Source organism: Schistocerca piceifrons, chromosome 4, assembly GCF_021461385.2.
Source record: "Schistocerca piceifrons isolate TAMUIC-IGC-003096 chromosome 4, iqSchPice1.1, whole genome shotgun sequence".
Taxonomy (NCBI): domain Eukaryota; kingdom Metazoa; phylum Arthropoda; class Insecta; order Orthoptera; family Acrididae; genus Schistocerca; species Schistocerca piceifrons.
In genome coordinates this window covers 630,243,886-630,267,768 of record NC_060141.1, presented here as the reverse complement: position 1 = coordinate 630,267,768, position 23,883 = coordinate 630,243,886, and the positions used below count along the sequence as shown (strand labels likewise).

Below are 23,883 nucleotides of genomic sequence, written 5' to 3'. Positions count from 1 at the left end.
AGAAGAATAGAAAAGAAAGTTGAGGATGTGTTGGATGACGATCAGTTTGGCTTTAGGAAAGGGAGAGGAACCAGAGAGGCAATTCTGATGTTGCAATTGATAGAGGAAGCAAGACTAAAGAAAAATCAAGACATGTTCATAGGATTTTTCGACCTGGTAAAACGTTCGACAATGTAAAACGGTGCAAGATATTCGAAATTCTGAGAAAAGCAGGGGTAAACTGTAGGGAGAGATGGGTAACATACAATATGTACAAGAGCCGAGAGGGAATAATAAAAATGGATGACCAAGAACGAAATGCTCTCAGATTAAAAAGGGTGTAAGATAGGGATGTAGTCTTTTGCCCCTACTTTTCAGTCTGTACATTGAAGAAGCAATGATGGAAATAAAAGAAAGATTCAGGAGTGGAATTAAAATTTGAGGTGAATGGATATCAATGATACAATTTGCTGTTGACATCACTATCCTGAGTGAAAGTGAAGAAGAACTCCATGATCTGCTGAAGGGAATGAACAGTCTAATGAGTGCAGAGTATGGATTGAGAGTAAATCGAAGAAAGACTAAACTAATGAGAAGTAGCAGAATGAGAACAGTGTGGAACTTGATATCGGGATTGATGGTCATGAAGTAGATGAAATAAAGAAATTGTACTACCTAGGCAGCGAAATAACCAATGATGGATGGAGCAAGGATCACATCAAAAGCAGACTAGCACTAGCAAAAAGGACATTTGTGGCCAAGAGAAGTCTACTAGTATCAAACATAGGCCTTAAATTGAGAAAGAAATTTCTGAGAATGTATGTTTGGAGCATAGCATTGTATGGCAGTGAAATATGGACTGTGGGAAAACCGGAACAGAAGAGAATTGAAGCATTTGAGATGTGGTGCTACAGATGAATGTTTAAAATTAAGTGGACTGATAAGGTAAGGAATGAGCAGGTTCTGCACAGAATCGGAGAGGATAGGAATATGTGGAAAACACTGACAAGGAGAAGGGATATGATGATAGGACATCTGCCAAGACATCAGGGAATGTCTTCCATGGTACTAGAGGGAGCTGGAGAGGGCAAAAACTGCAGAGAAAGACAGAGATTGGAATACATCTAGCAAATAATTGGTGATGTAGGTTGCAAGTGCTTCTCTGAGTTGAAGAGGTTGGCACAGGGAGGAACTCATGGCAGACCGCATCAAACCAGTCGGAACACTGTTGACTCGAGAGAGAGAGAGAGAGAGAGAGAGAGAGAGAGAGAGAGAGAGGAACCCATCATAAGATACGGTGAAGAACAGGTTGCATGTAGCACAGAGCACATTCACTGAACACAGTAATACAGGTTACAGAATAAGCTGAGCTCTCGTTTGTGATTGCTTAAATAATAGTGTTTCTTTAGTGGCTCACCAGGGCACACCACAGGGCCAACCCAGGTGGCCTCTATAAGCAAGGTTGTGAAATGTAAATTGCGCACATCATGGGTAAAGGCACATCACTCCTCCCTTCTTGGGAGGACATAAAAACACTAACAAAACAAAAACAAAAAAACACTGTTTGACCAGACCTTGAAGGCCCAATGGTGCCAACAGGCTGCCCTGTTATCCTCAGCCCCTAGACATCACCGGAAGCAGATAGGGAGAGGCATGTGGTTAGCACACTGCTCTCCTGTCCATTCTTTTTTTTTTTTTACCCGTGCCGGTACTTCTCAGTCAAGTAGCTCCTCAATTGTCCTCTCAAGGGCTGAGAGCACCCTACTTGCAACAGCACTTAGGAGACCCGGACGGTGACCCATCTGAGTGCTAGCCATGCTTGACAGTGCGTAATTTTGGTGGGAACCAGTGTTGACACTGCAGCAAGACACTTGGTACAGAAAAATGCAGGGTACAGAAAAATTCGTGGTACAGAAAAGGAGCATGGTACAGAAAAAAAGCATGATACAGAAAAAAAGCAATGGCACCGAAAAAGCACTGATATCATGAAAAAAAAGGCACTGATTGCACAAGCCACTGAGATTACGAGTCACAGAAAACACCAATGATGACACTGATTTCCATTTCGTCACCTGATGATGGCGGCTGCAGCACCATGTGGCAGTCAGTCAGCGGCGAGTAGGGATGGAAGTGATGAGGGGTGGCTGGGTGGCCTATCCTCCTTAGTGTGAGAGGCTGTAGGCAGGACCGGGAACAACGTCTCCATTGTGACATCGTTGTCGAGGTCAGTGGCTGGCACCGGAAGCATCAGTGGGGGGATTGAAAATGACAGGTACTCAGGACCCAGTAACAGAGGTGGCAGCGGCTGTGGCTTCTGGTGCAACGGGGGCTGCACTGGCGGTGACAGTCGAGGAATGAAGGTGGAGGCAGGAACCCCAAATGGCAATCTCCCAGAAGTGACCTCCGCAATGGCGTGAACCAGACTATCTCTAACTCAGGAACAGGGATCGGCAGTGGCGGGGGCAGGTGAGGCAGTGGGCCTTCCAGAACAGACCCCACTGTGCATGGCCCTAGCTGGTCAAAGTGACGGGAAGTTCACCCAACAGGAATGCAGACAACACACAGGTGCTGGCCCCAGCGACCCCCGATGATGACAGGAACCCACTTCGACTGGCGGCTGAAACCACAAGCCCAGACAGGTGCTCCTGGCCAGAACTGTGACACAGCTAGTGGCAGATGTGGCTTCAGGTGCAGCAGGTGAAGGAGCGTCCATGGTTGGCATCCATGTGGCAGCTCTGCCAGGCTCTTGTCCCTCGTTTGGATTGAAATGGTATGAACACAAAAAAAAAAAAAAAACCAGTCTAAAGCAGATTTCAGGGGACCTGCTAGATACACAGTTCTGAATCTGAGTCTTAAACATCTGAACCATGTGTATGGCCTCACTATTAGATTGACGATAAAACAGTGGAGCTATGAGATGTTGAACACCAATAACCCGACAAAAAGAGGCAAATTTTCAAGAAACAAACTGGGGGCAATTATCAGTAACCATGGTATCCCTCAATTGCAAAAATATTAGACAGGACCACGATAATGGCCACCGCAGTCTTGGATGGACAACGTGCCAGTAGGCAAATTTGGACTAGGTGTCCACTACATTGAGCCAATACTGGTTTAGGAAGGGACCAGCAAAATCAACATGTAGATGCTCCCACAGGTGCTGTGGCATTGGCAAGGGGAAAAGAAAAGGTGCCTGTGGGGGCCACCTGTTGCTGAACACAGTGAATGCAAGTGGCACTAAACAGTGTAATGTCCCCATCTGTGCTGACCAATACACATGCCGGCGAGCCAAAGCTGTGGTGCGAGAAGTCTCCAGTGCCCGACATGCAGAAGCCACAGTACATTACGATGTAAAGAAGTGAGATTCACAACCCATAGAACAGTGTCCTCCAAAGGGAGAAGTAACTATGCAATGGATCCGTGGCATGGTGTGAGGGTTTTTCCAGCTAACTGTGCTGCACAAAAGAGAGGACTCGGTGAAATACAGGATCCATAGCAACGGCCAATGCTATCATGGCACTAACCATGGTAAAACCATTGGCCACATTCTGGTTTCCAATATCCAAAGAAACAAAGCAACTCATCCTGATCGAACACTGGATCTGTTATGATCAGAGGGCGACGGCTGCTAATGAATCTGATAATGACAATGTGAGAAGAAGAGAGCCCATTGCTGCAAGTGATGCACTGCCTCGTCTTGCACGGAAGCTAAAGGGTTAAAAAGAGCAAACAATGGCTTGTGATCCATGGTTAAATGGAAATTGGAACCATATATGAAGATGTGAAATTTCTTGAGGTCAAACGCAATTGCTAAAGCCTCCTTTTAACTCTGAGAATACTGCTGCTGAGTGGGAGTTAGTCTTAGAAGCAAAACACTGGGTCATTCAAATCTGTCCACATTTTTGTGCACCAACACTGCACCAAGGCTGTGCTGAAAGGCATCTGTAGCCAGCACAAGACCTGACCCTGCTGTAGAGTGGCCAGACATGGGACAGACTGAAGCTTAGATTTAAGCAAGGCAAACATTCAGTCACAAGCAGGGGACCAGAAAAAGGCACATTTTCATGCAGAAGCACATGCAGGTGCTGAGCAGCGCTGGATGCATCTGGTAGAAACTTATTGTAGTATGCAATTTTACCTAGAAACAACTTCAGTTCCTTAACAGAGGTCGGCTTGGCAAAGCTGCAATTGAGTCAGTATGGTGATGCAACAGCTTGGACAGCTGACAAAATTGAGATTTGGCAAGATTGCACTTGAGACCTGCAGACTGCAAAAGAGAAAATAATAATCAGAGATTTCTAAGGTGGTCTTTGGTAGAAGAACCTGAAACAACGATATCGTCAAGGTAACTGAGGCACTCAGGCACAGAGGCTGTTCTAAAAATAGCTGCAAAATTGCAGGCGCGCTAGTGACACCAGAAGGCAAGCATTGGTATTGGTATAGGCTAAAAGGTGTATTGACAATGAGAAGGCACCTAGTGACCTCATCCAAGAGGCACTGGAGGTACTCTTCTGACATAATAATTTTGCGAGCAAGTTATCAGTCTAGGGCAAAGATTATGTATGTATCTATCACAGACAGTGCATTAATCGTAACACTGAAGTCGCCGCAGAGACAATGCTTATTCGTTGGCTTCTTAACCATGACAATTAATATTGAACAATATCAGATGGTCTAATGTGGCCCTGACGGAGTCACACTACACGACAGCCACCTGCCACACCAGAAAAAACTGAGGGCCAGCAGACTCTCTTATGGTACTGTGGGCGTGAAAACCAGTAGCACAACCAAGCCCAGGGCAAAACAGTGACAAAATGTCAGAGCAGAGGGACACCAGTTGCCGATACTGAACTTTATCTGACTCTAAATTTACCTCATCAGCAACGGGGAAACTGAAAGTGTTAAACACATCTAACTCAGTTAGGTCTGTGGTATGGGAATACACCTGGCCTCTTATAGGGAAGTCTGTGAACATACTTTACAGATGTTTTGAACATTGCCCAGTCTTTTGAAGTATCTAGGGCAGCGGGAAATCAGATAGAAGCCTGTTAAGAAGTAGCCACCATTATTTCTTCTTCTTGTTCTTCTTCTCCTCCTCCTCCTCCTCCTCCTCCTCCTCCTCCTCCTCCTCGTCCTCGGCCACCGTTGGTTAGTTCACATGGGAAGATGACATCGAGGCTATGCAACTGCAGTCTCCATGCCCCATGCTGCAGCACCATGCTAAGCAGCAGCAGCAGCCACAGCAGTCAGCATCACAACAGTGCCCATGTACTCCTCCCTGTCATGCCCTTGTCGTCTTGTTCAACATGAGTGGGCTGTGTGCCCAAAGCTTTGGCTGACATGCAACCATTGGAAGAAAAAAGAAGGATGTATTGAATCAGTGTACAACTCTCAACCTCCTTGACTGGACATGAACATTGATGTGAATAGTGTTTCCCAAGTTATGGTAGCCCCAGACAAACTCTACATTGAAGTATTAGTTACGGACAAGATGTTAAAAATGCTGTTGGACACAGGTGCAGCCACTGACTTTGTTAAATTCCCAAACCTTTGTAGATCTTGGATCACCAACATTGTCCCTGTCTGTTGTTGACTGGTGGGTTGCAAAAAACATCAAATACCCATCCTGTGACAGTTTTCTACTTTTGTGGTGTATAAAGCAGTTGTTTAACCTTTGACCTTTCCATTAGCGGATGATGCCAACACTGGAAAGACAGTGTCATAATTTTTGGATTCTCTATTTGTAAAGAAGTGCATCTGGTAGTGGATCAAGTTCCTTACGAGCAACTGGATGTGCTCTGCTCAAAATATTCCTCCCTGTTTTCAGAATGGTTAAGACGTGCTACCAATTTCAAGGCTCACATAGCAATGAAAGCAAAGGCATACTCCCATTTTTTCATGCCCGTTTAATCACAATAGCTTTACGGGAGCAATTCAGATCAGAACTAGGTCAGATTACATCTTTGGATGCTGTCACAATTACTCCATTGGTAATTGTTGCAAAACCTAAAAACAACTATATGCTCTGTGGTGATTTTAGAAAGTCTGTAAATTCACAGTTTGCTATTGACACCTATGCCTTACAACCTCAGGATGAACTCTTAGCATGGCTTTCTGGGGGCAACAGTATTTTTCCAAAATAAACTTGCCAGAAGCCTAATTGGAGCTGTCTCTGGATGATGATTTCAAATGTATCCTCATAGTGAATACCCCCCTTGGGATATATCAATACCAGCACCTGCCACTTGGCTGGCTAACAGCCCTGCCATTTTCCAACCATTTTTTTAGTAACTCATGGCCTCCATGCCGGAATGCATTAACTACCTGAATGATACTGTGGTCCCTGGTTCCTCAACAGATGAAGATTTCACAAATCTCCATGCCTTGTTCACAGTGCTACAGGCCAGCAGTTTGAAATTTAGCTTGGACAAATCACAACTTTTTCAGCTGTCTATCAGTTTATCTCAGTGTTGAAGTCTTGCATGTTGACGTCAAGCCTTTATGCCAGCACGTCAAGGCCATTACAACTTTATTGAGTCCTACCATGGTAGGGACAACTGGGAGAAACCCAGGAATTTTTTCATCTGGGAAATACCGAGGATTTTTTAGGATTCGTGGAATTTTTCACTATTTTAGTTTTCGGTTAAATTTCTGTAATCTGGTAAGAACTAGTATTCTAGGAAAGAAGTTAACATTAGCTTGCTACTCCAGAATAATATTGTTAGAATAAAACAGGGACGGGGAAATAACACCAAAATAAAACATAAGTTGTAAAGAAAATGCACTATCTACAACAACAAAATAAAGTGCACATACGAGCATCTGCCAACAGCAAAATGTGTCAAAAGCTTTTGGACAAAAACTGTACAATACTTCATAACAACAAACATTTATTTTAATTCTTCCATAGATTACAAATTAAGTAATAACAGTGGCAAAAAGTGTAATTGCCCTTAAAAAAAGTGTGAGTTGAGTTCTTGAGCAATTTCGTGTGTAATGGGCTTTCCTATGGAAAAGACGAAGTGGTGCATGTAGAAATATTTAGCTGCTGCAATTTAAGGTGTGCTCTTAGGATCCTGCCTAACAGATGCTTGGAAGAAATCTGCAAAAATTTTTCGATGACCGGTATTACTTGTCAAAACTTAGCTTTCATTGCCGAAAAATATCATCAGTAGTTGTATTTTGCAAAGAAAGAATACATATTATCGCGCCATATTTTCCCAGTGTAAAAGTTCATTGCTAGGCCACTCATAGTGCTACTACAGTCTTTTGTTTTTTCCGTATCATAGTATGGGTGTCGCTATTCTTATAGCTTGGTGTTCTGTGTTCAGAAACTACCACCCTGTCATTGGTGAATTCATATTTATACTTTCATAACACAGAAATATGCAGTGTACATGTTGCAACATATTAAAGATCTTTCCTAAATGGGTTATTTTTCTGCTGGGAGTGCCTGAGAGTTTACACCAATAATAAAAACCTTTACACCATCTAAAGGATTGGTACGTTTTACAGTTCCAAGGGAAAGTATATTGTCACTGAACATGGAGAAACTGTACATTCACCTGTGGTGTAGTGTATTTTCACCCAGAAAAGGCATATTTTTAATTGGGAAATCTGAGAGAAGTCCAGACTTTTTTTTCTTGTCCACATACTCACCATGCCTACCGAAACAGAGTTGCAAGCCTTTCTTCAAAATATTGTGTACTATCATAAATTTCTTCCTGGTGTAGCCATTTTGACCCAGCCTCTTAATGCTTTCTTACATAAAGATGTTCCTTTTCACTGATCACCCCTCTGCAAGTGTGCTTTTACCATATTAAAGTCAAAATTACATCTAGCACCTTGCTTGTTTATCTTCCAACCAGGCCAACATCTTGTTTGGGCCACACATGCCTCCCAGTATAGCCTCGGGGCAACTTTCATGCAGAAATATGCAGACAGTTCTAAATGTCCTATTGCATAAATTTCCATAACTCTGAATCAGGCACCAAGGCACCACTCGCAGATAGAAAAAGAAGCCCTTGCCATTGTGTATGCGCTCAAAAAATTACATGTTTTCCTATACGATTCTAAGTTTCATTTGATTAATGATCATAAAACTCCGGTTTCTCTTTGCAGTCCTCTGTTTTGTCACATTATAATGATGAGATTTCATTTCTGACCCACAGCGCAACAAGCTAATGTAGATGCTCTTCTTCTTGATTGCCAATTGGCCCCTTGATCATGATGAACTTGTTTCCTTTTAGATGTCAAAGCCCAAAACACCACAGATGGTTTTCCCATTATCAGTTCTCAGATTTTGGCAGCTGTTGTAGCCCATCCAGTCTTGGGTCAGGTTGTTTAGTTTGCCTACCATGGCAGGCTAGTTAAAGTACTGGGCCGAGCATTGGGTCCTTTCTGTAATTAGTATGCTCACTGCCACCACCTCTCAGTCTTTTTTTGGGGTGTTACTATTGGCTGCTGAAGCGTTTGTGCCCAGGGTTGTGATCCTGTCCACAGTGGAACATTGTGTGCCTTCTCCTCCTGGACCATTGGTGTGTTTCTAGCACAAAATTGCTGGCCTGCCACCACATGTTCTGACCAAGTAGCAACAATGAGATCACTCTCATTGTGACAGCCTATCCCTAATGCACCACCCATTAAGCAGCACCATGGGCCTCTGTTTCCATGTGGTTCACCTCCCAGCACTCCCGGGAGCGTATTCATGCTGATTTTGCTGGTTCATTCCTCAGCTCCTTTTGGCTTGTAGTAGTTCATGCATTCTCAGAATTCCCCTATGCGATTTGTTGCCTGGTGGCTGCAGTCACAGTCCTCTCAAAGAATTTTTCCTTTGAAGGATTATCGTATACACTGATAGACAATGGCCCATATTTTGTGTCTCAAGATTTTGAAGATTTTTGTATAAAGAGTGGCATCCAACATGTTAAGGCCCCTTCCTTTCATCTGCATTCCAACATGAGGCTGAGCAGCTGGTCCGTTCATTCAAACCCTGTGAAAAAATATATCATTCATTCTTCATCCGAGAAAGCCCTCGAAGGTTCTTGAGTTCGTATAAATTCACTCACATTGGCAACTGTAGCCCAGCAATGCTACATAACAGCCACCACCCCTTGCACTACTCTTTATGCTCCAGCCATCACCCAGCCACCAGCCGACGCCTGCCTCACAGTGTTTCCAGCTGGGCTCTGCCATGTGGTCCCAGTGGTTTGGCCAGCGCCCGAGATGGATACCAGCAGCTGTCCATCAATGCAGAGGCATCCTCTGCATCATGCACATCCCTGATGGTTTGTTTTCATGAAACTGCAACCAACCCCACCCACAAACAACCAGCCATGCACTGGTGAGCCCTTTGCCCCCATAGCCACCATCTGTGCCAGCTCTTGTGACATGGTTCAGGTGCCCTCCGGCTCCTGCGGCATCTTTTTTCTGGGTGTAGAGTCACCTTCATCTCTGCAGTCCCTGTTGCTGCTCCTGCTGCTGTCACTGTCTTCTCTGCTGCCTCTTATCACTGAGTGGCAGTCCAGATGTGGACATGGATACAACAAATCCATCATCGATGCTCCCTTATGGCCTCTCGGAGGGGGAATGGGTGCTGCACCTTTCCACACCCACACCAATTCAGTCCGAATTCTCCTGTGACTGCACAGCAGCTTCCAGGAGTAATCCCTTCTGATGATAATGTGAATATATCCACAGTTAACACATTTCCCCTAGGAGAAAGGAGTGTTGTAACCCTATAAAGTCAGTGCACGTAATCAAACGTTGTACACCTCCATGGCCAGCCTAAAGAGGTTGCCTTGCATTAGCACAAAAGGCTCAGCAAGCACTCCACCATGCGCAAAACACCCTTCTATAACCTGGTGTGCCAGAGCCTTGTGCAGACTAATATTTACATGATGATTTTACACTCATCTATTACATGTTGCTTTAATGTATTTTACATTTAAGAGTTATTGTACCAACTCCTACATCATTCTTTGTCTTGGTGCATCCATTCATTTGAAAGTGGTATAAAGTTGATCGGTGGGAATTCAGGTATTGTGTTTGTACAACATTACAAGAGAAAGCTTTTTCTGAGAGGAAGGGAAGGAGTCTTAGCATACAAAAAGATTTTGAATATTTATTTTTCATATAAAGCACAGAAATTCTTTTAGATTCTTTGGGATGACTGTTTGTTGACACACAGAAGTGGCAGATGGTAGTGCCTATGCCCACTTTACATAGCACATGTCCAAGGTATTACCACTCTGTGCAAGAAAAACTGAGACTTCCACAGATTTCACCAAAGACCAGAATGCTGAATCATGAAGCTAGCAAGGTGTGGGAACGATTCAGCAATACAACTGGACAGCACTGAGCTGATGAATAAACCAAAGCCAGTGCTATCATTTTCAAAGTGTATTTATCAACTCCCCATGAAATTCCAATTATTCTTCGTAAAACAGAATTGTAGCTTTTTGCTTTTGCAGCTGTTTCTCAAATATAATTTGGTAGGAAGGTGGTGATAGACACCATGGTCTAGGGGTAGCATCTTGACTAGTAGTCTTTGACTAGTAAATGTCCTGGGGGCCAGATTCATACCCAGCCACTGCCTAAATTTTGAATAAAAATCATCATCAATGGTGGCAGTGGACTTCTGGCATAAGGAGTGACCTTCATTCTGCTAATGATGTTGTCAACGAGAGCAGAGGAGCTGATAGAGGTTTGGGGCACCCTCTTGTTACTGGAGTGAAACTGCCCCAAAAATTTGGAAGAATCACCAATGATCAGCAGCTTGAGGAAGACATATTGAAGACATATGATCTGTATCTCCAGGACATGGGGTCTGTAATTGAAAAAAGTGTCTTGATGATCTCTCCATTAGAAAAAATTCTGGATTAGTCCTTCATTCAGATCTTTGGGAAGGCCCTGCCAAAGGGGAAGTGACCATAAGAAAAACCAGTGAGAGGGTAACATTCTATGAGTTGGTGTTTGGGATATCAAAAGTTTGGAAAAAATAAAAGAATGGAAGTTCAAATACCCAGGCTACATATGGTGGAGATGAGTGAAGTAAGATGGAGAGAAGATGCAGATTTCTGCTCAGACAAAATAGGGTAATAGCTACAGCAGCAGAAAACTTTGTAACTAAGGGGAGGGGGGGAGGGGAGGGGGGAGAATTACTTTGAATGACACAGTGGTGGGATTATTCCTATGAGAATTGGCAGCAAACCCTCAACAACAATAACAATAATTCAAGTATACGTGCCGACGTACGCAGAATTCAAAGATGGAGAAAATGTATATGAGGGTATTGAATATGTAATTCAGTATGTAAAGAAGATGCAAATCTGATAATCATGGAGAATTGGATTGCTGTAGTAGGGAAGCATTAGAAGACTGGTTTGTGGGAGAATTTGAGCTTGGCAGTAGGAATGACAGAGGAGAAAGACTAATTGAGATCTGCAATAAACTTGAGTTGGTAAAAGCAAATACACTGTTAAAAAATTAAAAGAGAAGTTTTACTTGGAAAATGCCTGGAGACACTGGAAGATAACAGCTGGATAGAGTCATGGACAGAAAGATGCCAAAATCAGACATTGGATTGTAAGGCATACCAAGAAGCACAATTTAGTAGTGATTAAGAGCACACTAAAGCTTAAGAGAACCATCTGGAAGAATTGGTGTGGAAAGAAATGGGAAAGTTGTATAACACTGTAGAAACTGTTACAATTAATACCACCGTTGACAGTTCAGTTGAAGAGGAATTGTCATCTCTGAAAAGGGGCAGTCATAGAAGCTGGTCAGACAAATTAGGCACAAGGAGGGCAGTGAAGGGAAGTCTTGGGTTGTTGTTGTTGTGGTCTTCAGTCCTGAGACTAGTTTGATGCAGCTCTCCATGCTACCCTATCCTGTGCAAGCTTCTTCATCTCCGAGTACCTACTGCAGCCTACATCCTTCTGAATCTGCTTATAGTGTATTCATCTCTTGGTCTCCCTCTATGATTTTTACCCTCCACGCTGCCCTCCAATACTAAATTGGTGATCCCTCGATGTCTCAGAACATGTCCTACCAACCGATCCCTTCTTCTAGTCAAGTTGTGCCACAAGCTCCTCTTCTCCCCAATTCTATTCAATACCTCCTCATTAGTTATGTGGTCTACCCATCTAGTCTTCAGCATTCTTCTGTAGCACCACATTTCGAAAGCTTCTATTCTCTTCGTGTCTAAACTATTTATCGTCCACGTTTCACTTCCATACATGGCTACACTCCATACAAATACTTTCAGAAACAACTTCCTGACACTTAAATCTACACTCGATGTTAACAAATTTTTCTTCTGCAGAAACGCTTTCCTTGCCAAGGCCAGTCTACTTTTTATATCCTCTCTACTTCGACCATCATCAGTTATTTTGCTCCCCAAATAGCAAAACTCCTTTACTACTTTAAATGTCTCATTTCCTAATCTAATTCCCTAAGCATCACCCAACTTAATTCGACTACATTCCATTATCTTAGTTTTGCTTTTGTTGATCTTCATCTTATATCCTCCTTTCAAGACACTGTCCATTCCGTTCAACTGCTCTTCCAAGTCCTTTGCTGTCTCTGACAGAACTACAATATCATTGAGAAACCTCAAAGTTTTTATTTCTTCTCCATGGATTTTAATTCCTACTCCGAACTTTTCTTTTGTTTCCTTTATTGCTTGCTCAATATACAGATTGAATAACATCGGGGATAGGCTACTACCCTGTCTCACTCCCTTCCCAACCACTGCTTCCCTTTCATACCCCTCGACTCTTATGACTGCCATCTGGTTTCTGTACAAATTGTAAATAGACTTTCGCTCCCTGTATTTTACCCCTGCCACCTTCAGAATTTGAAAGAGAGTATTCCAATCAACATTGTGAAAAGCTTTCTCTAAGTCTACAAATGCTAGAAACGTAGGTTTGCCTTTCCTTAATCTTTCTTCTAAGATAAGTCATAGGGTCAGTATTGCCTCACGTGTTCCAACATTTCTACGGAATCCAAACTGATCTTCCCCGAGGTCGGCTTCTATCAGTTTTTCCATTCGTCTGTAAAGAATTCGCGTTAGTATTTTGCAGCTGTGACTTATTAAACTGATAGTTCAGTAATTTTCACATCTGTCAACACCTGCTTTCTTTGGGATTGGAATAATTATATTCTTCTTGAATTCGCCTGTCTCATACATCTTGCTCACAAGATGGTAGAGTTTTGTCAGGACTGGCTCTCCCAAGGCTGTCAGTAGTTCTAATGGGATGTTGTCTACTCCAGGGGCCTTGTTTCGACTCAGGTCTTTCAGTGCTCTGTCAAACTCTTCACACAGTATCATATCTCCCATTTCATTTTCATCTACATCCTCTTCCATTTCCATAATATTGTCCTCAAGTATATCGCCCTTGTATAGACCCTCTATATACTCGTTCCACCTTTCTGCTTTCCCTTCTTTGCTTAGAACTGGGTTTCCATCAAAGCTCTTGATATTCATGCAAGTGGTTCTCCTTTCTCCAAAGGTCTCTTCAATTTTCCTGTAGGCAGTATCGATCTTACCCCTAGTGAGATAAGCCTCTATATCCTTACATTTGTCCTCTAGCCATCCCTGCTTAGCCATTTTGCACTTCCTGTCGATCTCATTTTTGAGACGTTAGTATTCCTTTTTGCCTGCTTCATTTACTGCATCTTTATATTTTCTCCTTTCATCAATTAAATTCAATATTTCTTCTGTTACCAAGGGTTTCTACTAGCCCTTGTCTTTTTACCTATTTGATCCTCTGCTGCCTTCACTATTTCATCCCTCAAAGTTACCCATTCTTCTTCTACTGTATTTCTTTCCTCCATTCCTGTCAGTTGTTCCCTTATGCTCTCCATGAAACTCTGTACAACCTCTGGTTTAGTCAGTTTATCCAAGTCCCATCTCCTTAAATTCCCACCTTTTTGCAGTTTCTTCAGTTTTAATCTACTGTTCATAACCAATAGATTGTGGTCAGAGTCCACATCTGCCCCTGGAAATGTCTTACAATTTAAAACCTGGTTCCTAAATCTCTGTCTTACCATTATATAATCTATCTGATATCTTTTAGTATCTCCAGGGTTCTTCCATGTATACAACCTTCTTTCATGATTCTTAAACCAAGTGTTAGCTATGATTAAGTTATGCTCTGCGCAAAATTCTACCAGACGGCTTCCTCTTTCATTTCTTAGCCCCAATCTATATTCACCTACTATGTTTCCTTCTCTCCCTTTTCCTACGCTTGAATTCCAGTCACCCATGACTATTAAATTTTCGTCTCCCTTCACTATTTGAATAATTTCTTTTATCTCGTCATACATTTCATCAATTTCTTCGTCATCTGCAGAGCTAGTTGGCATATAAACTTGTACTACTGTAGTAGGCGTGGGCTTCGTGTCTATCTTGGCTACAAAAATGCGTTCACTATGCTGTCTGTAGTAGCTTACCTGCACTCCTATTTTTTTATTTATTATTAAACCTACTCCTGCATTACCCCTATTTGATTTTGTATTTGTAACCCTGTATTCACCTGACCGAAAGTCTTGTTCCTCCTGCCACCGAACGTCACTAATTCCCACTATATCTAACTTTAACCTATCCATTTCCCTTTTTAAATTTTCTAACCTACCTACCCGCTTAAGGGATCTGACATTCCACGCTCCGGTCCGTAGAACGCCAGTTTTCTTTCTCCTGATAACAACGTCCTCCTGAGTAGTCCCCGCCCGGAGATCCGAATGGGGGACTATTTTACCTCCGGAATATTTTACCCAAGAGGACGCCATCATCCTTTAATCATACATTAAAGCTGCATGCCCTCGGAAAAAATTACGGCTGTAGTTTCCCCTTGCTTTCAGCCGTTCGCAGTACCAGAACAGCAAGGCTATTTTGGTTAGTGTTACAAGGCCAGATCAGTCAATCATCCAGACTGTTGCCCCTGCAACTACTGAAACGGCTGCTGCCCCTCTTCAGGAACCACACGTTTGTCTGGCCTCTCAACAGATACCCCTCCATTGTGGTTGCACCTACGGTACGGCTATCTGTCTCGTTGAGGCACGCAAGCCTCCCCACCAACGCCAAGGTCCGTGGTTCATGGGGGGGGGGGGGGGGGGGGTAGCAGAGGAAATATTTGGATATTTCAATTGATCACAAATGAAAAAAGTACAAAAATATTGAGGAAAAGATAAGAATATGGGAATGTAAATCACATATGAATGAAATAAATCAGTAGTGCAGTGTTAGGGGAAATTAAAAGCTAGGTTAAAAGTGTGAGAGAAATTCCAGTGTTAAATGCAAAGGAGAGAGTAAATAGACCAATAGAGCACATTGAAGGCCGTTGCTAGGGAGAAGAACGGTCTTGTGGTGTGATAAAAGAAGAATTGGGAGTTGACACGAATTAGTAGGTGATCTGCTAACACAACTGAACAGACTTTAGAAGACTTGCAGTCAAATAAAGTGGAAGACAAAGGTAACGTTCCTTCAGAATTTCTGAAATCATTGAGGAAAGTAGCAACAAAAAGTCTATTCAAGTTAGTGTGCACAATAAATGAAACTGGAAACATACCATTTGACTTTCAGAAAAATTTCATCCATCCAGTCCCAAAGATAGCTAGAGCAGATAAGTGCAAAAACTGTCATACAATCAGCTCATGCATCAAAGTTGATGACAGGAATAACATACAGAAGAATGGAAAAGAAAATTGAGGATTTGTTAGATGGCATTAGTGCGGCTTTAGGAAAGGTAAATGCACCTGAGAGGTAGTTATAGCAAGGCACTTCATAATGAATAGGGAAAGATGGGTAATACACAGTATTTAGAAGAAGGAAGCAACAAGAACGAAGACCAACAACGAAGTACTCTGATCATAAATCATGTAAGACAGTGATGCAGCCTGTCTTCCCTACTATTTAGTCTGTAAATGGAAGAATCAATGATGAAAATAAAGGTTAGGTTCAGGAGTAACATTAAAGTTGAGGGTGAGATAATATTAATGATAAGACTGCTGATGACATACCTACCCTCAGTGAAGGTGAAGAAGAATTACAGGGTTTGTTGAATGAAATGAACAGTCTACTCAGCATGGAGTACTGACTTATAGATAATTGAAAAAATATGAAAGTAACGAGATGTAACTGAATTTTGGAATGAAACTAATGTTTGGTGGATGAAGCAAGGAAGTCAAAAATCAAATTAGCACAGGCATAGAAACCATATCTGGCCAACAGAAGTCTACTAGTACCAAATGTAAGTTTTAATTTGAGGAAGAAATTTGTAAGAATGTGTGTCTGGGGCCCAGTATTGTATGGAAGTGAATCATGGATGGAGAGGGGAGGCGTAGGAAGAGTACTGAAGTGTTTGAGATGTGGTGCAATAGAAGGATGCTGGAAATTAGGTTGACTGTTAAGATAATAAATGACGAAGGTCTCAGAATTGGTGTTGGTAGAAATATGTGGAAAACTTTGACAAGAAGTAGTGATGGGATGTTAGAATGTGTGGTAACATGTCATGGAATACGTTCCATGGTATAGGAGGTGCTGTAGAAGATGAAAATTGTAGAGAAAGACCATGATGAGAATATATCTAACAAATAATTGAGGACATTTGATGTAAGTGCTACTCCGAGATGAAAAGATTGGTACGGTAGAGGGAGTTGTGACAAGCCACATTAAACCAGTCAGATGACTGATGGAGAAAAAGTGGCCTCAAGATACTTTCGTATATTGTTGCACTCCAGTATATTACCTCGTAGTATTATATGTGGGCAGTAATTTGCATTTCTCAGATGGAATGCTGCAACTTCATTGGGTTTGGTTTCAGCATTCACGTTATGAAATGCATACATACTGCTCCTGTATCATTATTTCTTCTGCCTCTGACAATCTGATCTGTTTATCCACAAGACGGATGTTATGGCGTTTCTAAATTTGTAACATGAATTTTGTGGCAAGTCATGAGTATATACTTTGAATAGTGTAAGAGAGAGGACTGAATCTTGATGAAGTTTGTGAAATTTACCCTGCAAGTGGTTGAAGCGACCTCTGAACTGTCGGCTAGTCATCATATTGCCCAATAAGGAGTGATCTTAATGCAGGGAACTGCCTCGATCAATTTTGAGAAAGTACCTCTCTTCAGTCACAATTGTATGCTGTGGACAGATAAAGTAAGACACCAGCATATCAATTTTTCCCCTTTTTTCTTAGTGCTAGTTTCCAAATAGGCAGTTAAGAAGAGGACTTCATCATTGCAGTCACAACTGGGCTAGACTCTAGCTTGTTCTGCTGGGATGATCACTTCTGTTTCCAGTGCTGTTCTTTTTAGGATTAGCATTTAGGTAAGTTACATGGGACAGCATGTCATTGGTCTGTAGCTTCATAGAATATCTGAGTCTTTCCTTGATTTCAGCAGTACAATGAGTTGGGTCGTATTGAAAACTAATGAAACTGGCAGTGCTGTGCAATTGCTACATATTTATGGGAATTGGATGAACAGGGGTTTATTTGGTACTTCATTTCCTCTCCCAAGATTTACTCAAAAATTTATCACAGTGTACCATTCACTGAAACACAATGTTATTAATTACATAACACAACATTGACGGTGACGCTCCCAGGGCTTGGTGCAGGTACTCGGAGTAATGGAACACATCCACATGCTGACGTTGACAGAGGACAAATGTAAACATAAGTAGAATGCACACCTGTCATTCCGTCAACCATCGTCAGTTGAAGAGTTGCGTGAGTAGATTGTACACCAGTAAAGAGAAGGTAGAAATGCTACTCATCTATGAGGAATGTAAGTTAGCAGAACAGTAATTACAATACTGTTCTCTTATGTACGGGTACATTTAGTACAGTAGTTTACACCATTTAAATACTGTTGTGTACAGTAGGGATACAGTAAAGACTGTCCTTCCTAGAAACTGCATCGACAAAATGTTTCTTTTTTTTTTGTTGTTGTTTGAAGGTAGGCGAAATGCTACACAGGTAGCGGAACTGTATAGAGAGTGATATACTGACAGAACCCACCTTCCCAACAGATGTTTTCTTGTCTGGTTGCGACGCTTCAGGAAACGGAAAGTTTCAACCCACGACAGTGCAATCGTCGTAGCACTCGCACAGACGAAGCTGCCGATGTTACTGTTCTCGCTTCCATTGCCATAAATCCAAATGTGAGCACACGACAGCTTGAACATGAGATTGGCATTCCTAAAATCAGTGTACATCGTATTCTTACACATCACTGGTTCCATCATTACCATGTACACCTACATCAAGAATTGCATGGGAATGATTTCCAGAATTGTGTACAGTTCCGTCAGTGGGCACAATCCTCACCAACTTGAACATCTTCTCCAATGTTCTATTTACCAATGAATGTTCCTTCTCAAACAAAGGACAGGTAAATACAGGGAACATGCATTATTGGTCCAGCAACAACCCACGATGGCTTAGACAGGTGGAACATCAGTGTCAGTGGAGAGTTAACGTCTGGTGTGGGGTGCTTCGTACTACAGTTATTGGTCCTTATTTCATAAATGGTAGTCTAAACAGCACAGCATAAGCCAACTTCCTCAGATGAATTCTTCCTCCTCTTCCTGCCGCTAAGAACCAGAATGCTTATGTGGTATCAACATGATGGATGTCCAGCATATAATGCCTCGCGTGCACGTTGTGTTCTGAACAGAAGGTATCCTTCCAGATGGATTGGTCAAGGAGGAACAGTTACTTGGCCTGCTAGGTCTCCTGATTTAAATCCTGTAGATTAATTCTTTGGGGATGCATGAAAGACATTGTGTATCACGATATTCCAACAACTGCAGAGGACATGAAAGAAAGTATCATGCTTGCTCGTAATTCTCTTCAGCAGGCAACATTGGAAGCAGTAAATAATTCTTTCATTCAATGAGTGCACCTGTTTATCAGTGTCCAGGGTCACCACTTTGAGCACCTTTGAATGTTATACTCCTGGGTAATGGTACAGGGGAGTCAGTCAATTTTGTGTTGTTTTTTTACTTGGTTTTCGTTTGTTTTCTAACAACTCCAGCAAGTGGACGAGTTTGTGATACCGGACTCAACGTCAGTGTTGTGTTATGTAATTAATAACGTTGTGTTTCAGTGAATGTTGCACTGTGATACATTTTTGAATAGGTCTTTAGAAGCGGAAATGAATTACCAGATAAAAAAATACAGGATGCCATTTAGAAAAGTCAAACTGGTCAAGGTAAATGGGCATCCTGTATATTCTAATCTGCCTCCTTTCTTTGTCCATCTCCTCCTCCTTCCCCTCCCTTGATCGATCACTTCCTTCCCCCCCCCCCCCTCCATCTCTCTCTTTCTCTCTCTCTCTCTCTCTCTCTCTCTCTCTCTCTCTCTCTCTCTCTCTCTCTCTCTCTCTCTCTCTCTCTCTCCACCTCCTTCTCCCTGCTCTGCTCTGTCTGTATGTCTTCCTGCTTCTCCCTCTCATTGTTCATTTCCTCCACTCTCTCTGTCAGTCTCTTCCCTCCTCCCTCTCTCTGACTCAAGCCTTTTTTTCTTTTTTTTTACTGCCAACATAATCTTCAAAAGAGTGGGTAAATTGGGTGGGATCATTCATATACACTACGCAGGGTATGAGAGGCCTCTCCTGCAGCTGGATCTGTGAGGATAATAACATTTTACATAGTTTTTGTCTGCAGTGAGTAGGATTACAAAGTCTGAGACAATTCACATTCCATAGTAGTATTTTAATCATAAGCCAATGAGCCAGAATTACAACTTTTCTGTTTTCTGTTAAAAGTAACTGTGAGGAAGAAAACAAAACAGCACATAGTTGTGTAAACAATTTTTGTTTAACATTATATGAGGGTGGTTTGAAAAGTTCTTGGAATGAAATAAAAAAATACTTACATCACTGAAACTTTTTTATTTTTCAATGTAGTCTCATTGTAGAGTAATGCATGTGGTCCAAAGATGTTCCAGTGCCCTGATCCCATCTTGAAACGAGTTTCCTCCATGCCTACAAAATAGTTTTCAACTCCGGCTACCACCAATTCTTCGTTTGAACTGAACCTTCATCGACCAAGAAAAATTTTCAGTTTTGAGAAGAGGTGGAAGTCTGACAGAACCATATCAGGTGAATAAGGCGGGTGTGGCAACATTTCATACCTTAGTTCGTATAATTTTGCCATGGCGACGGAACATTTTTGCAGGTGCGTGTCAAGAATCGTGGCACCCATCTTGCAGATAAGTTTTTCATTTCTGATTCTTCAGTTAAAATGTGGTGTACCCTGCCAGATGACATCTGGCAAGCATGAGCAATTTCACACACTTTCATTCGGCGATCCTCTGTGACGATTTTGTGCACTTTTGCAATGATTTCTGGAGTAGTGACGCATATTGGCTGACCACTGTGCGGATCTTCATCTAAGCTCTCCTGACTAAACTTAAATTGATTTGTCCACTTGACAACAGTTGAATATGAAAGAGCACAGTCCCCCAGTGCATTCTGGCAATCGGCATGAATGTCCTTTGCCTTCATACTTTCCTTTACAAAGTACTTAATCACTGTTCGAATCTAGATTTTTTTCTATCTTTGCAAGTCACTATAGGGGAACAACAACAGAGCCATGTCACTGCCGCAGCTCTCTTCCAGGAGCACGGACGTGGCACGTGTTTACAGGCAACAGTCCAATGAATATCACGTGAACAGTTTGTTGCGCTAGCGGTGACCTCTCCTGGTGATTCTGAGAACTTTTCAAGCCACCCTCATATATAAGGAAAAAGAATATGTATGGGAGAAACTATTTGTGTAATGATTTAAATGCCCAGCTATTGTGGTTAAAACTGAATATGAGAAAGAAAATGAAACTGCACATTTTCACAGCACAGCATAGCACAGTATTTTGTTTCCCACAGTTGGTTTCAACAAGAAACATGTACATTGTTGTTAAAAAAAATACAGCCTATGTCAAAATCAAACAATGGAGACAGTGGTAATGTGTGTGTGAGTTGTACTTGTGTGAATGTGTGTGTTGCCTAATGTAGAAGAAGGCCTTTTGGCCAAAAGCTCACTTGTTTAGTAGTCTTTTTGTTGTGCCTGACTGTGACTCAGCATCTCCACTAATGGTGAATAGCAATCTATCCTTTTTCATAATATTGTGAATTTTTGTTAGAATATTGTGTAAAAATTTAAAGTAAACTGGTCAAGAAAGCCGCGAGATTTTTGCTAACATCATGTCCTTTTCATATAGCCTGCATTATAAGCAGTATAAATTAAAAAATGTTGCCTATGACTGTCCCAACATTTATTAGAGTATCATGTAAAAATTTGAAGTAAATTGGTCAAAAACTTTTATAGAGAGTTTTGGAAACAATTTTAGATGATGACTTGTCTCTACATCATTGTATAGATTGGTGGCAGCATATTTTATTACAACATGCATCAGAGAAATGAAGCAAATGAGCAGGCCCATAGTGACAGGGCCACAGTACGAGGGCAGTTCAATAAGTAATGCAACACATTTTTTTTCTCGGCCAATTTTGGTTGAAAAAACCGGAAATTTCTTGTGGAATATTTTCCAACATTCCCGCTTCATCTCGTATAGTTTCATTGACTTCCGACAGGTGGCAACGCTGTACGGAGCTGTTAAAATGGCGTCTGTAACGGATGTGCGTTGCAAACAACGGGCAGTGATCGAGTTTCTTTTGGCGGAAAACCAGGGCATCTCAGATATTCATAGGCGCTTGCAGAATGTCTACGGTGATCTGGCAGTGGACAAAAGCATGGTGAGTCGTTGGGCAAAGCGTGTGTCATCATCGCCGCAAGGCCAAGCAAGACTGTCTGATCTCCCGCGTGCGGGCCGGCCGCGCACAGCTGTGACTCCTGCAATGGCGGAGCGTGCGAACACACTCGTTCGAGATGATCGACGGATCACCACCAAACAACTCAGTGCTCAACTTGACATCTCTGTTGTTAGTGCTGTCACAATTGTTTACCAGTTGGGATATTCAAAGGTTTGTTCCCGCTGGGTCCCTCGTTGTCTAACCGAACACCATAAAGAGCAAAGGAGAACCATCTGTGCGGAATTGCTTGCTCGTCATGTGGCTGAGGGTGACAATTTCTTGTCAAAGATTGTTACAGGCGATGAAACATGGGTTCATCACTTCGAACCTGAAACAAAACGGCAATCAATGGAGTGGCGCCACACCCAGTTCCCTACCAAGAAAAAGTTTAAAGCCATACCCTCAGCCGGTAAAGTCATTGTTACAGTCTTCTGGGACGCTGAAGGGGTTATTCTGTTCGATGTCCTTCCCCATGGTCAAACGATCAACTATGAAGTGTTTTGTGCTACTCTTCAGAAATTGAAGAAACGACTTCAGCGTGTTCGTAGACACAAAAATCAGAACGAACTTCTCCTTCTTCATGACAACGCAAGACCTCACACAAGTCTTCGCACCCAAGAGGAACTCACAAAACTTCAGTGGACTGTTCTTCCTCATGCACCCTACAGCCCCGATCTCGCACCGTTGGATTTCCATATGTTTGGCCCAATGAAGGACGCAATCCGTGGGAGGCACTACGCGGATGAAGAAGAAGTTATTGATGCAGTACGACGTTGGCTCCGACATCGACCAGTGGAATGGTACCGTGCAGGCATACAGGCCCTCATTTCAAGGTGGCGTAAGGCCGTAGCATTGAATGGAGATTACATTGAAAAGTAGTGTTGTGTAGCTAAAAGATTGGGGAATAACCTGATGTATTTCAATGCTGAATAAAACAACCCCTGTTTCAGAAAAAAAAATGTGTTGCATTACTTATTGAACTGCCCTCGTATTTGAGTTTTTCCAAGAACATCCCTCTGAAGCCTGCAGCCTTTCAACTTCAGATGTTGTCTGAGACTTTTTCCACTTTAAGACATGTGAATGCCTGGGAATATAGGTCATACTGCTGAGTCACTGATTTCAGCTTGTGCAGTTCAGTTTCTGTCTTTGTACTGAATTTGTTATCCACTGTTGTTCTGGAAGTTGGAAATGTGGTTTGCTGTAGATTATATTGTCACTTGCTCGTTCAGTGGTTTTGACAAAGAGGGCAGTTTCCAAATGGGAGACCACACGCTCTTGCTGGAATGTGCAAAGTTCATACTCTTGGACGATTGCTATTCATTTATCTTTGCTGGTGTGGCCCATTGATTTCAGAAGTACTGAGGTGTTTCAAAGGCTTTTTTTTCCTCCCAAATTCAGCAGCTCATCTGCTTGTCTCATTCCAACTTGGTATGTAGTCTTACTGATGCTCTAATTAGGTTGCAAAACATCTCTGGCTTAATTCATTTCATATTAACAGCGTCCTTGTATTTACCAGTGGCCCCCAATTGGATATCCAAAATTCCTTCGATATTTAGGTCAATGATTGCTGGTATTTATCTTTCCAGATAAGCTTGAAAGCTGAAATGGAAGTTGCAATGAAGCTTCTAGAAAAAGATATACATGAGAAGCAGGATACTATAGTTTCTCTACGCAGGCAGCTGGATGATATTAAACTTATTAACCTGGAAATGTATAAGAAGTTGCAGGTAAGATTTTATAAACTGAATTTGCTGATCATTAATCATTTTAATGATGTAAACATCTACATAGCTACAAAATTTGAAATTTTTGTGATGCATTAGATAATTAACATGGAGTTACTGTACGTATTATACAGGGTGAGGCAGCTAAGTCATAACACCCCTCTTATGTCCCCAACCATTATAGATAAAAAGATGCCATTTGGACAGTGAATTGCAGGGACAGGGGCCACTTGAATACATTACATTTCATGTTTGTGCTATTTTTTATTACAGAGATATGAGGCCATCTTCGTTTTTTTTTTTTTTTTTTTTTTTTTTTTTTTTTTTTTTTTTTGGTAGCCTATGTTAAAT

At 42.0% G+C, this 23,883-nt stretch overlaps 1 protein-coding gene across 4 annotated transcripts in view; it reads left to right on the top strand.

The window, feature by feature from the left end:
- LOC124794738 (RUN and FYVE domain-containing protein 2) overlaps positions 1-23,883 on the top strand; it is a 155,570-nt gene that overhangs the window by 64,869 nt on the left and 66,818 nt on the right. For all 4 annotated transcript variants that reach the window (XM_047258341.1, XM_047258343.1, XM_047258344.1 and 1 more), the window contains one exon: positions 23,395-23,535. In XM_047258341.1, the coding sequence (XP_047114297.1) occupies positions 23,395-23,535 (141 nt within the window). The remainder of the gene's footprint in view (positions 1-23,394; positions 23,536-23,883) is intronic.